This window comes from Salvelinus alpinus, chromosome 4 (genome assembly GCF_045679555.1).
Source record: "Salvelinus alpinus chromosome 4, SLU_Salpinus.1, whole genome shotgun sequence".
Lineage (NCBI taxonomy): Eukaryota > Metazoa > Chordata > Actinopteri > Salmoniformes > Salmonidae > Salvelinus > Salvelinus alpinus.
The window spans coordinates 95,469,905-95,486,979 of NC_092089.1; the positions used below are offsets into that span (position 1 = coordinate 95,469,905).

Here is a 17,075-nt window from a genome sequence, read left to right on the forward strand (position 1 = left end):
TCTTAGCTTCTGGGCCTGAATAGCAGGTAGTTGACTCTGGGCACCTTATTCATCCAAGCTACTCAATAATGCCCCCCAGCCATAAGAAGTTAAACAGGTCAACATTCAGACCGATTACCAGCACGTGTACTCAGAGCACAAGCGGACCAACTGGCAAGTGACTTCACTGACATTTTCAACCTCTCCCTGACTGAGTTTGTAACACTTACATGTTTCAAGCAGACCACCATAGTCCCTGTGCCCAAGAAAGCGAAGGCAACCTGCCTAAATGACTACCGCACCGTACCACTCACGTCAGTAGCAATGAAGTGCTTTGAAAGGCTGGTCATGGCTCACATCAACACCATCATCCTGGAAACTCTAGATCCACTTTAATTTGCATACCGCCCCAACAGATTCACAGATGACGCAATCTCAATCGCACTCCACATTGCCCTTTCCCACCTGGACAAAAGGAACACCTGTGTGAGAATGCTGTTCACCGACTACAGCTCAGCGTTCAACACCATAGTGCCCACAAAGCTCCTCACTAAGCTAAGGACACTGGAACTAAATACCTCCCTCTGCAACTGGATCCTGGACTTCCTGACGGGCCACCCCCAGGTGGTACGGGTAGGCAATAGAGGTCGACCGATTAATCTGCATGGCCGATTAATTAGGGCCGATTTCAAGTTTTCATACCAATCGGTAATCGGCCTTTTTGGACGCCGATTATGGCCGATTACATTGCAATCCACGAGGAGACTGCGTGGCAGGCTGACCACCTGTTTAGTGAGTGCAGCATCAAAAGGACCTGTGGCTGCAAGGAGCCAAGGTAAGTTGCTCGCTAGCATTAAACTTATCTTATAAAAGACAATCAATCTTAACATAATCACTAGTTAACTACACATGGTTGATGATATTACTAGGTTAACTAGCTTGTCCTACGTTGCATATAATCAATGTGGTGCATGTTAATTTATCATCGAATCACAGCCTACTTCAACTTCACCAAACGGGTGATGATTTAACAAAAGCACATTTGCGAAAAAAGCACAATCGTTGCACAAATGTACCTAACCATAAATATCAATGCCTTTCATAAAATGAACACACAGAAAGTACTTTTTTTTTTTTAAACCTGCATATTTAGTTAAAAGAAATGTATGTTAGCAGGCAATATTAACTATAGAAATTGTCACTTTTCTTGCGTTCAGTGCAAGCAGAGTCAGCAGTTTGGGCCACCTGGCTCGTTGCGAACTGTGTGAAGACCATTTCTTCCTAACAAAGACCGTAATTAATTTGCAATAATTGTACATAATTATGACATAACATTGAAGGTTGTGCAATGTAACAGCAATATTTAGACCTAGGGTTGCCACCCGTTCGATAAAATACGGAACGGTTCCGTATTTCACTGGAAGAACAAATGTTTTGTTTTCTAAATGATAGTTTCCGAATTTTACCGTATTAATGACCAAAGGCTTGTATTTCTGTGTGTTTATTATATTATAATTAAGTCAATGATTTGATATTTGATAGAGCAGTCTGACTGAGCGGTCGGTGGTAGGCAGCAGCAGGCTCGTAAGCATTCATTCAAACAGCACTTTACTGCGTTTGCCAGCACTTGATGCACAGCACTGTTTATAAGTCTATCAACTCCCGAGATTAAGCTGGCAATACTAAAGTGCCTATAAGAACATCCAATAGTCAAAGGTATATGAAATACAAATGGTATAGAGAGAAATAGTCCTATAATAACTACAACCTAAAACTTCTTACCTGGGAATATTGAAGACTCGTGTTAAAAGGAACCACCAGCTTTCATATGTTCTCATGTTCTGAGCAAGGAATTTAAATGTTAGCTTTCTTACATGGCACATATTGCACTTTTACAACACTGTGTTTTTGCATTATTTAAACCAAATTGAACACGTTTCATTATTTATTTGAGACTAAATTGATTTTATTTATGTATTATATTAAGTTAAAATAAAAGTGTTCATTGTTCATTCAGTGTTGTTGTAATTGTCATTATTACATATATATATATACATATATATATATATATAAATCGGCCGATTTAACCGGTATCGGCTTTTTTTGGTCCTCCAATAATCGGTATCGGTGTTCAAAAATCATAATCGGTCGACCTCTAGTAGGCAACAACACATCTGCCACACTGATCCTCAACACGGGGGCCCCTAAGGGGTGTGTGCTTAGTCCCCTCCTCCTGTACTCCCTGTTCACCCACGACTGCGTGGCCAAGCACGACTTCAACACCATCATTAAGTTTGCTGACGACACAACAGTGGTAGGCTGACCACCGGCGACGATGAGACAGCCTGTAGGGGGGAGGTCAGAGACCTGACAGTGGGGTGCCAGGACTAGAACCTCTCCCTCAATGTGAGAAAGACAAAGGAGATGATCATGGCCTACAGGAAAAGGCGGGCCGAACAGGCCCCCCATTAACATCGACGGGGCTGTAGCGGAGCGGGTCGAGAGTTTCAAGTTTCTTAACAAACTATCATGGTCCAAACACACCAAGACAGTCGTGAAGAGGGCACCACCTTTTCCCCCCCAGGAGACTGAAAAGATTTGGCATGGGTCCCCAGATCCTCAAAAAGTTCTAATAGCTGCACCATCGAGAGCATCCTGACCGGTTGCATCACCACCTGGTATGGTAACTGCTCGGCATCCGACCGTAAAGACCTACAGAGGGTAGTGCATAAGGCACAGTACATAACTGAGGCCAAGCTTCCTGCCATCCAGGACCAATATATTAGGCGGTTTCCGAGGAAGGCCCAAAAAATGGTAAAAAACTCCAGTCACCCAAGTCATAGACTGTTCTCTCTGCTACCGCATTGCGAGCGGTACCGGAGCGCCAAGTCTAGGTCCAAAAAGCTCCTTAACAATGTGAGAACAAGATTGTAAGATGATGTAATAATGCTGTAATTACATCAAATGGTAGTTTTATGCAACATAATAGAGGGTTCTTATAACTCTATCATGCCTGTGTGAACTGAAAGTGGGCCTCTGGGATATTTAACACTGACAGGAGATTTACGACGTCTTTGGGTGATACCGCATTCCAGAGTAGGAGTTAATGTTTCTCTTCTATAAGGTACCAGGGAGAGATGGCTCGGGGCGGTTTCTACACAACGAGAAGAGTTTTTACCGTTTTTTTGTCTGCCTTACACACCCTCCGGTCTGAGAAATACACCCTCACTCGCAACATATCCTCACATCTGAAACACACACATCTGTAAACACACAACACACACCTAACACTCCTTCAGATCTTATATATACACCTCATAAGTATTTTTCTTATTATCTTATACAGTGGGGCAAAAAAGTATTTAGTCAGCCACCAATTGTGCAAGTTCTCCCACTTAAAAAAGATGAGAGAGGCCTGTAATTTTCATCATAGGTACACTTCAACTATGACAGACAAAATGAGAAAAAAAAATCCAGAAAATCACATTGTAGGATTTTTAATGAATTTATTTGCAAATTATGGTGGAAAATAAATATTTGGTCAATAACAAAAGTTTATCTCAATACTTTGTTATATACCCTTTGTTGGCAATGACAGAGGTCAAACGTTTTCTGTAAGTCTTCACAAGGTTTTCACACACTGTTGCTGGTATTTTGGCCCATTCCTCCATGCAGATCTCCTCTAGAGCAGTGATGTTTTGGGGCTGTTGCTGGGCAACACGGACTTTCAACTCCCTCCAAAGATTTTCTATGGGGTTGAGATCTGGAGACTGGCTAGGCCACTCCAGGACCTTGAAATGCTTCTTACGAAGCCACTCCTTCGTTGCCCGGGCGGTGTGTTTGGGATCATTGTCATGCTGAAAGACCCAGCCACGTTTCATCTTCAATGCCCTTGCTGATGGAAGGAGGTTTTCACTCAAAATCTCACGATACATGGCCCCATTCATTCTGTCCTTTACACGGATCAGCCGTCTTGGTCCCTTTGCAGAAAAACAGCCCCAAAGCATGATGTTTCCACCCCCATGCTTCACAGTAGGTATGGTGTTCTTTGGATGCAACTCAGCATTCTTTGTCCTCCAAACATGACGAGTTGAGTTTTTACCAAAAAGTTATATTTTGGTTTCATCTGACCATATGACATTCTCCCAATCTTCTTCTGGATCATCCAAATGCTCTCTAGCAAACTTCAGACGGGTCTGGACATGTACTGGCTTAAGCAGGGGGACACGTCTGGCACTGCAGGATTTGAGTCCCTGGCGGCGTAGTGTGTTACTGATGGTAGGCTTTGTTACTTTGGTCCCAGCTCTCTGCAGGTCATTCACTAGGTCCCCCCGTGTGGTTCTGGGATTTTTGCTCACCGTTCTTGTGATCATTTTGACCCCACGGGGTGAGATCTTGCGTGGAGCCCCAGATCGAGGGAGATTATCAGTGGTCTTGTATGTCTTCCATTTCCTAATAATTGCTCCCACAGTTGATTTCTTCACACCAAGCTGCTTACCTATTGCAGATTCAGTCTTCCCAGCCTGGTGCAGGTCTACAATTTTGTTTCTGGTGTCCTTTGACAGCTCTTTGGTCTTGGCCATAGTGGAGTTTGGAGTGTGACTGTTTGAGGTTGTGGACAGGTGTCTTTTATACTGATAACAAGTTCGAACAGGTGCCATTAATACAGGTAACGAGTGGAGGACAGAGGAGCCTCTTAAAGAAGAAGTTACAGGTCTGTGAGAGCCAGAAATCTTGCTTGTTTGTAGGTGACCAAAAACTTATTTTCCACCATAATTTGCAAATAAATTCATTAAAAATCCTACAATGTGATTTTCTGGATTTTTTTTTCTCATTTTGTCTGTCATAGTTGAAGTGTACCTATGATGAAAACCCTAACCCTCTCATCTTACCCTAACCCTAACCCTAACCCTCTCATCTTTTTAAGTGGGAGAACTTGCTCAATTGGTGGCTGACTAAATACTTTTTTGCCCCACTGTATCTTATTATTATTATTATGTATTGTTATTTTATTGTGTTTCTTTTCTTTTCTTTCTTTCTTTATTTTAGTTTACTTTAGTTTATTTAGTAAATATTTTTTTAACTATTTCTTGAACTGCATTGTTGGTTAAGGGCTTGTAAGTAAGCATTTCACAGTAAGGTCTACCTATACCTGTTGTATTCGGCGCATGTGACAAATAACATTTGATTTTGAAATCTACACTGGAGATGCTTACCAAGGAGACAGGGAATGTTCCTGAGTGGCAGAGTTGCAGTTTGACATACTTTAATCTGCTTGAAAATCTATTGCAAGACCTGAAAATAGCTGTCTATCTATGATCAACAACCAATTTGACAGCATTTTCCAAATAATGAAATAATAATTGTACAATTTGACACAACAGTATTGTCTCTATAGAACCTCTAAAGAAGTTCTATAAAATGTTCCTTTGCTATCGTCAATGTTAAAACTGTCAAAGAAAGAGAGAGACAGACAGAGAAAATCCCACTATTTTACCATGCCTGCTTCTGTATACAGCTGTTGGTATAGCTGAAAGGGGTAAGGGGTAAAAAACATGGTCAATTAAATCCTAAAGACCTAGTAATGATTCCTGCTTTTTCATAGACCCTGTAACCAAAATACAGGTGTGTCTAGCCTTCCTCCCCTCCCCTCTTTATCTCTGCTCCCCTCTTCTCCCCCTCTTTTTCATGATCTCTTTCTCTCCCTCTCCCCATTTAACAATCATGTATGTTATAGTAAAAGTTGTTACCTTTGAGGCTCATTCCAGACTGGAAGCATCTGCTGAGACGACAGGAAGGACAGTTCTTCCTCCTCAGCTTATCGATGGTGCAGTCATTACGGCTGGCGCACAGGTGATTCTGCTTACCTGGGAACACAATAACAAACAAGGCTGCTTCAGGGGAATTGGGTATCCCATTTTCTGTATGTGTGCGCGTACAAGGGTGTTTTTGGTTTTACTATCGTTGTGGGGACCAGAAGTGCTCACAAGGATAGTAAAACAAGGACAAGTGGGGACATTTCTCCAGTCCACACAGGGGAAAAGGCTATTTTAGGCTTAGGGGTTAGGTTTATGAGTTAGGGTTAGGGGTTAGGGAAAATAGGATTTTGAATGGGAATCAATTGTTTGGTCCCCACGAGGATAGTAAGACTAACGTATGTGTGCGAGTGTATGTGTATAGCATGTGTGCGTGCCGCGTTTGGTGTGCGTGTGTGTCGTGTTTGATATGTGTGTGTGTATGTCCGTGCATGAGTGTGTGTGTGGCTCACTCTCTGCGGCCCTCTTGAAGAACACCTTGCAGCTCCCACAGGTAACAGCTCCATAGTGACAGCCTGACGCCTCGTCTCCACATACCTTACACACCCTCCGGTCTGAGAAATACACCCTCACTGGCAACATATCCTCACATCTGAAACACACACACACACATCTGTAAACACACAACACACACCTAACACTCCTTCAGATCTTATATATACACCTCATAACCACACACACACATGCACACACACACACGCCAGAAGACACACAACACACACCTAACACTCCTTCAGATCTTATATATACACCTCATAACCACACACACACATGCACACACACACACGCCTGAAAACACACAACACACACCTAACACTCCTTCAGATCTTATATATACACCCTCACTTCTGAAAAGCACCTACCTGACTAGCTGCCTATACCTGCCTATCTGCACATACCTGCCTATTGATGATTGAGTCATTAGGATTCTTTTTTCATTCATTTAGCAGCAGAATCTGTTTACCAGATATGGTGTGGAATACGGGCTCAGGTCGACTTTACACTACATTTGAGGTATGACAAGTCTGACAAATGTTACATTTTAAGTTAGCCAGCTATCCTTTTAAAGGGCGACTGGACTTTCTGGTTTGGCCGTGTTTTAGATTTGGTTCATAAAAAAATGCTAGTGGCCTGACTGAATTCAAACAAGTTGGTTTCGGGGTGTGGTTTGATGTGGGTGTCTTGTATGTTCACAGGTGTAAAAGTTAACCAAATCTTTTTGCAAATTTGCTTCAGCCAGCTGGTGTACGACCGTGGCAAAGTTAGTTTGACATTAGATAGCATATCTACAGTGCATTTTGAAAGTTTTCAGACCCCTTCACCTTTTCCACATTTTATTACGTTACAGCCTTATTCTAAAATGTATTGATTTGTTTTTTCTCTCATCAACCTACACACAATATCCCATAATAACAAAGTAAAAACATTTTTTTTTTTTGCAAATGTATAAAAAATAGAAAAACTGAAATATCACATTTACATTAGTATTCAGACCCTTTACTCAGTACTTTGTTGAAGCACCTTTGGCAGCGATTACAGCCTTGAGTCTTCTTGGGAATGACGCTACAAGCTTGGCACACTTGTATTTGGGACATTCAAAGACCTGTCCCGAAGCCACTCCTGCGTTGTCTTGGCTGTGTGCTTAGAGTCGTTGTCCTGTTGGAAGGTGAACCTTCGCCCCCAGTCTGAGGTCCTGAGCGCTCTGGAGCAGGTTTACATCAAAGATCTCTCTGTACTTTGCTACGTCCATCTTTCCCTCAATCCTGACTAGTCTCCCAGTCCCTGCCGCTTAAAAACATCCCCATAGAATGATGCTGCCACAACCTTGCTTCACCGTTGGGATAGTATTGGCCAGGTGATGAGTGGTGCCTGGTTTCCTCCAGACGTAACGCTTGGCATTCAGGCCAAAAAGTTCAATCTTGGCTTTCATCAGATCAGAGAACCAGCGGGCTGTCATGTGCCTTTTACTGAGGAGTGGCTTCCGTCGGCCACTCTACCATAAACGCCTGATTGGTGGAATGCTGCAGAGATGGTTGTTCTTCTGGAAGGAATCTCCACAGAATAAATCTGGAGCTCTGTCAGAGTGACCATCGGGTTCTGGGTCACCTACCTGACCAAGTCCCTTCCTCCCAATTGCTCAGTTTGGCCGGGTGGCCAGCTCTAGGAGAGTCTCGGTGGTTCCAAATTTCTTCCATTTAAGAATGATGGAGGCCACTATGTTCTTGGGGACCTTTAATGCTGCAGACATTTTTGATACCCTTGCCCAGATCTGTGCCTGGACACAATCATGTCTCGGACCTCTACAAACAATTCCTTCGGCCTCATGGCTTGGTTTTTGCTCTGACATGCTATGCCAACTGTGGGAGCTTATTTAGACAGGTATGTGCCTATCCAAATCATGTCCAATCAATTGAACCTGAGCTCAATTTCGAGTCTCATAGGTCTGAATACTTATGTAATAAGGTATTTGTTTTTTTATTTTTTTATAAATTTGCTAAAATTGATTAAAAAAAACTGTTATTGCTTTTTCATTATGGGGTATGGTGTGTACATTGATGAGGAAAGAATGTTGTTCAATCAATTTTAGAATAAGGCTGTAACGTAACAAAATGTGGAAAAAGTGATGTGGTCTGAATAATTTCCAAATGCACTGTATACATTAAATGGTCCTTGAATGTGAACTAATTCAACTTGATTAATATCCACTACTAGACATTTGACTGACCCATTACAGCCTTGGCATTAAGTGTGATATTATTATTAACAGGGGTGCAACTTACACTGGGGACATGGGAATGTCCCCCCCCACCCCCACGTTCAGAAATTGCATTTTCGTGTTTTATAATGGAAATGTGATACTAAACGGGGCAACAGTGTGCTTTAGGACCAGTCGGACGCCACCGAGCGGTCGGGCATGCTGTTCGGAGTGTTTATCAGACGGAAGAAAATACAAATACACGACCGTTCAAAAATTTGGGGTCACTTAGAAATGTTTTTTTTTTTAAAGCACATTTTTTGTCCATTAAAATAACATAACATTTATCAGAAATACAGTGTGGACATTGTTAATGTTGTAAATGACTATTGTTGTCACGTTCCTGACCTTATTTCCCTTGTTTTGTATTTATTTAGTATGGTCAGGGCGTGAGTTGGGGTGGGTTGTCTATGTGTGTTTTTTTATGTTGGGGTTTTGTGTTCGGCCTGGTATGATTCTCAATCAGAGGCAGCTGTCAATCGTTGTCCCTGATTGAGAATCATACTTAGGCAGCCTGGGTTTCACGTTTGGTTTGTGGGTGTTTGTTTCCTGTCTCTGTGATTTCTCTGCACCAGCTAGGACTGTATCATTTTGTTATTTGTAAGTGTTCACAGTTTCGTCTTGTTTATTAAAAACATGTTGAACACGAGCTACGCTGCGTCTTGGTCCGATCCCTGCTACACCTCCTCTTCAGACGAAGAGGAGGAAGGCTGCCGTTACAATTGTAGCTGGAAATGGCAGATTTTTAATGGAATGTCTACATAGGCGTACAGAGACTCATTATCAGCAACCATCACTCTTGTGTTCCAATGGCACGTTGTGTTAGCTAATCCAAGTTTAGCATTTTAAAAGGCTAATTGATCATTAGAAAACCCTTTTGCAATTATGTTAGCACAGCTGAAAACTGTTGTCCTGATTAAAGAAGCAATAAAACTGTCCATCTTTAAACTAGTTCTGGAGCATCAGCATTTGTTGGTTCGATTACAGGCTCAAAATTGCCAGAAACAAAGACCTTCCTTCTGAAACTCGTCAGTCTATTCTTGTTCTGAGAAATTAAGGCTATTCCATGCAAGAAATTGCCAAGAAACTGCAGATCTCATACAACGTTGTGTAGTACTCCCTTCACAGAACAGCGCAAACTGGCACTAACCAGAAAAGAAAGAGGAGTGGGAGGCCCCGGTGCACAACTGAGCAAAAGGACAAGTACCTTAGAGTTGCTGGTCTTCTAGGCAGAGTTGCAAAGAAAAAGCCATATCTCAGACTGGACAATAAAAATTAAATATTAAGATGGTCAAAAGAACAGACAATGGACAGAGGAACTCTGCCTAGAAGGCCAGCATCTCGGAGTCGCCTCTTCACTGTTGACGTTCAGACTGGTGTTTTGCAGGTACTATTTAATGAAGCTACCAGTTGAGGACTTGTGAGGCGTCTGTTTCTCAAACTAGACACTCTAATGTAATAAACTTCTCCTCTGCAGCAGAGGTAACTCTGGGTAATCCTTTTCTGTGGCGGTCCTCATGAGATCCAGTTACATCATAGCGCTTGATGGTTTTCGCGACTGCACTTGAAGAAACTTTCAAAGTTCTTGAAATGTTCCGTATTGACTGACCTTTATGTCTTAAAGCAATGATGGATTGTCGTTTCTCTTTGCTTATGTCAGCTGTTCTTGCCATAATATGGACTTGGTCTTTTACCAAATAGGGCGATCTTCTGTTTACCACCTGGGGTTGCAAAGGGTCGGAAACTTTCTGGGAAATTTCTGGAAATTTTCCATGGGAAGTTAAGCCCTGGAATTTGAGGGATTTTGCTTAATTTCATCAAAAAAGGTTAGCTTATAACAGTGAACCTTTTTTTTGTGGGATACACATAAGCCAATTCTAGGTCTTGTGGCATATTTTGGTTAACTATCCCCAATCCTCCCAATTCAATGGAATTGCAACCCTCTGCATGCACAGTGCATTCTTCCACCACATGTGCAGTGCTTTTCGAGCCAGCCAAGGACTAAATGCTTTCTGGTAAGTTTTCATTACAATACTGGGTGGGGTGAATATATTTTATACGACATACATGATTTTTTGTTAACTAGTAAATACAGCAAAGTGTGTTTAAATAATTTCGAACTTGTTAACAATTTCTAATCTTTACAAGAAACTGCCACGGGCACTATCTAATGTGAGGAGACATTTCACTGCAGCTAAAGTAGAAGGAAAATCATTGTACATTTGCAAATACTGTGCCAAATCATATGTGAAGAACGCAACAAAGATCCAGAATCATCTGGCCAAGTGCATAAAGTTCCCTCAGCGCTCACAGCAAGCAATCTCTGACAAAAGTCCCTCTACTTCTATTCGAGGTGAAAATGATGACATCTTATCGATAGCAACAGCTCTTGGTCCTCCTGGAATCAGAAGTTTTTTTGACTCAATGGAGGAACGTATTCAGAGAAATTCTGATGAATGTCTTGCTCGAGCTGTGTATGCAACTGGTTCACCTCTGATGCTCACAGGCAATGTGTGTTGGAAGAGATTTCTGAATGTTCTTCGCCCAGCATACACCCCTCCAACCAGACATGCTTTATCTACTAATTTGCTGGATGCAGAGTTCAAACAGAGTTCAAGTGAAGGTCAAGAAAATCATAGAGAAAGCAGACTGTATTGCAATCATCTCTGATGGGTGGTCGAATGTTTGTGGGCAAGGAATAATTAACTACATAATCTCCACCCCTCAACCAGTATTCTACAAGAGCACAGACACAAGCGACAACAGACACACCAGTCTCTACATTGCAGATGAGATGAAGGCAGTTATCATGACCTTGGACCATAGATGGTATTTGCACTGGTGACAGACAATGCTGCGAACATGAAGGCTGCTTGGTCTAAAGTGGAGGAGTCCTACCCTCACATCACACCTATGCTGGCTATGCTGGCTGTGCTGCTCATGCATTGAATCTGCTCCTCAAGGACATCATGGCACTGAAAACAATGGATACACTCTGCAAGAGAGCCATGGAAATGGTTAGGTATGTGAAGGGTCATCAAGTTATAGCAGCAATCTACCTCACCAAGTAAAGGTAGAAGAATAAGAGCACCACATTGAAGCTGCCAAGCAACACCCATTGGGAGTCTCCTGGAGGGGAAGGAGTCTCTCCAAGAAATGGCCATGTCACAGTCTGCCGATATGGACAGCCCCATCAAGAGGATCCTCCTGGATGATGTATTTTGGGAGAGAGTGGTAAGCAGCCTGAAACTCCTGAAACCTATAGCAGTAACCATTGCACGGATTGAGGGAGACAATGCCATCCTGTCTGATGTTCAGACCCTGCTTGCAGATGTAAGAGAAGAAATCCGTACTGCCCTGCCCACTTCACTGTTGCTCCAAGCAGAGGAAACTGCAGTTCTGAAATACATCAAAAAGCGTGAAGACTTCTGCCTGAAGCCCATACACGCCGCAGCGTACATGTTGGACCCCAAGTATGCTAGCAGGAGCACCCTGTCTGGTGCAGAGATCAACAAGGCCTATGGTGTCATCACTATCATGTCTCACCATCTTGGCCTGGATGAGGCCAAGGTTCTTGGCAGTCTGGCGAAGTACACTTCCAAGCAAGGGCTTTGGGATGGAGATGCAATATGGCAGTCGTGCCAACATATCTCATCAGCCACCTGGTGGAAGGGACTTTGTGGATTTGAGGCTCTTTCCCCGGTTGCCTCTATCATCCTCCAAATCCCACCAACATCAGCTGCCTCAGAGCGCAACTGGTCCTTGGTTGGGAACACACACAACAAAGCATGCAACAGGCTGACCAATACAAGGGTTGAAAAATTGGTGGCCATCCGGGCAAATTTGAGGCTTTTTGAGCCTGACCACGAGCCATCCTCAACAAAGTTGGAAAGTGACAGTGAAGATGAGACCTCAGAGTCTTATGTTCAAGAGGTGGACATTGAGGAGATCCAGAGCGAAGACATGGAAGCCCGAGAGGAAGACAACCAAAGCTTTAGTTTCTAGACTATAATTTTACAGATGCATGTTGAAAACGTTTTTGGAAGATGCGATGGATCATTGGGGATCATTGAATATTCCCTTTCTTTTGTTAAATCATCCCATGTGAAGAGTCAACTCATTTAATTAAAGTTAATTTCGTAACTAAATTGTTGTTTTTTCTTTCTATTGGAAGGATTTAATCATTTCCAATTATGTCTACTTATGATAAGGTAAAAGGTTTATGTTTCTTTCACCATATGATATGGTAAATATATCCAATGCAAAAAACATTGAAATGGTATTAATATTAATTTGCATTTCCGTTAATTCCCCTATATTCCAGTTAATTCCCACGGAAAGTTTCCACCTCTGAATATTCCCCAAAATGTGCAACCCTAATACCACTCCTACCTTGTCACAACACAACTGATTGCCTCAAACGCATTTAGGAGGAAATAAATTCCACAAATTAACTTTATCAAGGCATTTCAGGTGCATTTCAGGTTACTACCTCATGAAGCTGGTTGCGAGAATGCCAAGAGTGTGCAAAGCTGTCATCAAGGCAAAGGGTGGCTACTTTGAAGAATCTCAAATATATTTTGTTTTGTTTTACACTTTTTTGGTTACTACATGATTCCATATGTGTTATTTCATAGTTTTGATTTGTTGTGTGAAATTGTTATATTACTTGTTAGATATTGCTGCACAGTCAGAACTAGAAGCTCAAGTATTTCGCTACACTCACAATAACATCTGCTAAAAATGTGTGTGTGACCAATACAATTTGATTCCAACCTTTAACTGGTACTGTATATTATGTCCCAAAGCTGTGCCCCTGATTATTAAAGCTGCAATATGTCACTTTTTGGGCAGCCTGACCAAATTCACATAGAAATGTGAGTTATAGATCTGTCATTCTCATTGAAAGCATGTCTAAGAAGTGGTATATCTGTTCTATGTGCGCTGTTTCTATACTTCCCATGCTTAAGTTTGTTTTTTGCGTCTTACTTTCGGCTTTTTACACCAGCTTCAAATAGCTTGTTTTGGTCACATTAACTGAAATTAGGCAAACTATTAGAATTTCAGCAACCAGGAAATGGCTTAGCGATTTCTGCATAGTGCATCTTTAAGTGGTGAGTGTTGCCTAATGTCCTACTGGGCCGGCGGATTGAGACTAAATACATTACACCTGGTTAGTTGAAGGCCAGCGGATAGTTGACTGGAAGCCTATTACTCTAATACCCCTTAAATAAACACTGGTTAGGGAAGTAAACAGTTGTGTCAGGGGCAGACCCACTGGTGGGTAGTAGTCACTAGATGGCCATGCTGGAGAGTGCTGGAAAAGACAGCTGCAGTCTGTCCTCTCCAGCAAGGGGATATTGTAGTGAGTCTCTGTGGCAGCTGCTGCAGGGAATTAGGTCACCTGTTAAAATGGATATTCACTAACATGCTTACCACACCGATCCCGTCGCGTGCACGAGCGTTGCAAAATATATTTACACACACGTTATTCAATCATTGCACCCACACTGCTCGTGTAACAGTTTAACTTTAGTCCGTCCCCTCGCCCCGGGCGCGAACCAGGGACCCTCTGCACACATCAACAACTGACACCCACGAAGCATCGTTACCCATCGCTCCACAAAGGCCGCGGCCCTTGCAGAGCAAGGGGAACCACTACTTCAAGGTCTCAAAGCGAGTGACGTAACCGATTGAAACGCTATTAGCGCGCACCACCGCTAACTAGCTAGCCATTTCACATCCGTTACACTCGCGCTCATCAACGAGCGTCTGCATAGCCAGGCGCTAAAATAGAACTTGGTTCTATTTGTGACGCTTTAAGTCCCGCCTCTCCCATCTCCTCATTGGTTTTTAGGAGCAAATACCCACGTGCCATCTCCTCATTGGTTTATAGGAGCACATACCCACGTGGGTGATTGAAAGATGAACTGAGGTCCACACTCCAGCCCAGTTGGTGGTGGTAACGCACCTTAAAGTTGGTTGCCAACCTCCATATAAAGTCCAAAGAAGAAGACCGAAGGAGGAGAGATTACTAGAAACTCTCGGTTTACCCTTTTATCATTGGATTAATTGTCGGAGTAGAGGACCTTGTGCATTTTAGATAAAATAACAACCCAATGTTTATATCCCAGGACAGATTAGCTAGCAAAGGCAAGCTAGCTAGCTATTGCCATAAATGTTTAACTATTTTTGACCTGTCCCCAAATTAATATAGTTGGTTCAGAGTTAGTTTTGATATTTCAACTTGTGTGTCCAGATCATGTCTGGTGTGGTGGACAAAATCAACATGCGTGCGATAGGGCATGCGGACGCACGTGTGCTTTTGGTCTGGTCAGAATGTTTTTTGTTTTTTAGCCTTATTTTACCAGGTAAGCTGTAAGGCTGCATCTCAAATGGCAGGACGCATAGTGAATATGGTGCCATTCGGAAGCATCATAACACTTAACTCTACATAATACAGTCATAACAATATAACAGATGGCATTACAACTATTATTGAATTTGACAGATTATAACAACTGATGTTACTGTTGTTTTGTTATGATGACACAAACATAGTTAGAGAAGCTACATTGATGTTCCTCTGGACCGCTTGGTATGATGGGAAACAAACAAACAAAGAAACAATTTAAATAAAATGTCTTATAAAGAGTATATCTACCTCAAGCTGGGGTCAGCACCCATCCATCCAGAACTATCCTTCTTGATAGCGGAGTGATACACTTGGAGACCCCTTTCACCCATCATCACACTTTGGTAACTTTGCGCCTGGACATGAAACTCCTGTGGCATCCCAGAGTCATAGTCCGTATAGTTAACCCCAGGGAACGAAGTACAGGGAAAGGGTTTACGTGCTCCACGAGACATGCAATTTCCGTTGTCACAATATTTACAGAACCAATATCCATCCGCCACGGGACAGGGTCCCTCGTGCCCTGGTTCGATTTTGATGTTATGGCTGCTTTGGATTTGATCATTAACTGTCGATGTGTCCGGAAAGTCCCTACCAAACACCAGGGTTGGGGGGTCTTTGCATAATGGAGAACTTAAAGGTAACAGTTCGTCAAACTGAGAGGGCACTGCGTTACCGTTATCCAGATTCACGAACATGTCCGAGTTTTTACGGGGATCTCGGGCCATCTCCAAATCGTGCGTAGGCCTTGTCACGTTCCATTCGCTGTCCCTTTCTCGCTCCGGGGTCTGTAAAAAACCCAAGACATTTGGTCCACAAATGTCTTGATTTACTTCGAATGATGGCCCATTTGATATAATTATCGTTTTCCTCGGCATCTGGGTGGTTAACTCTGAGGTCAAACTGGCGCCATCTCCAAAATCCTCCGAGACGGAGAAACGGTTTCCGTGATTTGGGCCGCTGTCTGCAGAGAACGGAGTGTCGCCCCGTCCATTATCCACTATCTCGTTAAACTGCGAACTCAAACCTAAAGACACAGACACCGCGTCACTTAATTCATTGGCTGTATGTGATTTATTTGTGCCACTCTGCATTGTTGTTTTGATTCCGTCACAGACGCGCATGGTTCCAAACAAATACGTGATCTCTAGGTCTCCGTTTTGCACAGTAGAATCTAAAACTCGAGGAGCTACAAAAAATGTCCCGTAATGTGAGAGTAGAAGCAACTACGTCAAATCCAAACGCAACCGTGTCACCGGAGACTCCTGCTATGTCGTTATGTCTGGCCACCACCCATAGCCACATCGAACTACGGGATCCTACATTAACAACAAGTCACTTCGACGCCTCCGCGCTTTGCTCATTCGGGTGTGACCTCCGCAGCTCAGTGAAGGGAATGGCTGGCGCGTGTCCAAGTTGAGACTTGTGTGGGGTAAAGTGCATTCTCTACCGTATTATTATTGTCTGTTTATAACACATTGTTCTAAATGTATATGGTTCTAAATCTATGTTGATCTAAATATGTCTGTTACTTATTTGACTGTTGCTATTCTCACTGTAAAGTATATTTGAAATATATTTTTAATAAAGTTGTAGAGACAAGAGTGCCTCTGTTGCTGGTTCGTCTTATCTCCCAGTCAAAACACAGTGTGTGCTTTCCTCCTCCTTCAGTATAGTAACACAACAACAGTGAGTTGTTACAGTGTTTTTCTGACCCACAGACTCTCCGGTAATGTGTTTTAAAAAAGTGATTGAAAGCTATGTCGCAACAGTTGTTCCGTTTGTGTAATGGCAGCATAATGTCAGTTGTCATATTTTATTTTTTATATATATTTTAACATTTTAGTCATTTAACAGATGATCTTATCCAGAGTGAATTACAGTGCTGAGTGCATACATTTTTATACTTTTTTCGTGCTGGTCCTCCATGCTCTACCAACTGAGTTACACGGGACCATAAATCATAAGATTAGTTCAAAGATTATATGTCACATATTATGACAGGATTATTAATTTATGTAGCCTATACCCATGCCTTATGATAGAGGTTTGTAGGAAAGTGTTATCAAACATTGAGTGTAAATGGGTATTTTATTTTTATTAAGTATTT

At 42.4% G+C, this 17,075-nt stretch overlaps 1 protein-coding gene across 2 annotated transcripts in view; it reads right to left on the reverse strand.

Moving 5' to 3' along the window:
- LOC139574747 (progesterone receptor-like) overlaps positions 1–16,274 on the reverse strand; it is a 37,778-nt gene extending 21,504 nt beyond the window's left edge. Inside the window, exons 1-3 of one of the 2 annotated variants that reach the window (XM_071399605.1) lie at positions 15,215–16,274; positions 6,248–6,387; positions 5,730–5,846 (exon numbers count right to left, since the gene is read on the reverse strand). In XM_071399605.1, coding sequence (XP_071255706.1) covers positions 5,730–5,846; positions 6,248–6,387; positions 15,215–16,089 — 1,132 coding nt within the window. In that variant the 5' untranslated portion in view covers positions 16,090–16,274. The remainder of the gene's footprint in view (positions 1–5,729; positions 5,847–6,247; positions 6,388–15,214) is intronic. The other variant, XM_071399604.1, reaches the window with a different exon arrangement.
- Between the last annotated feature and the right edge of the window lie 801 nt (positions 16,275–17,075).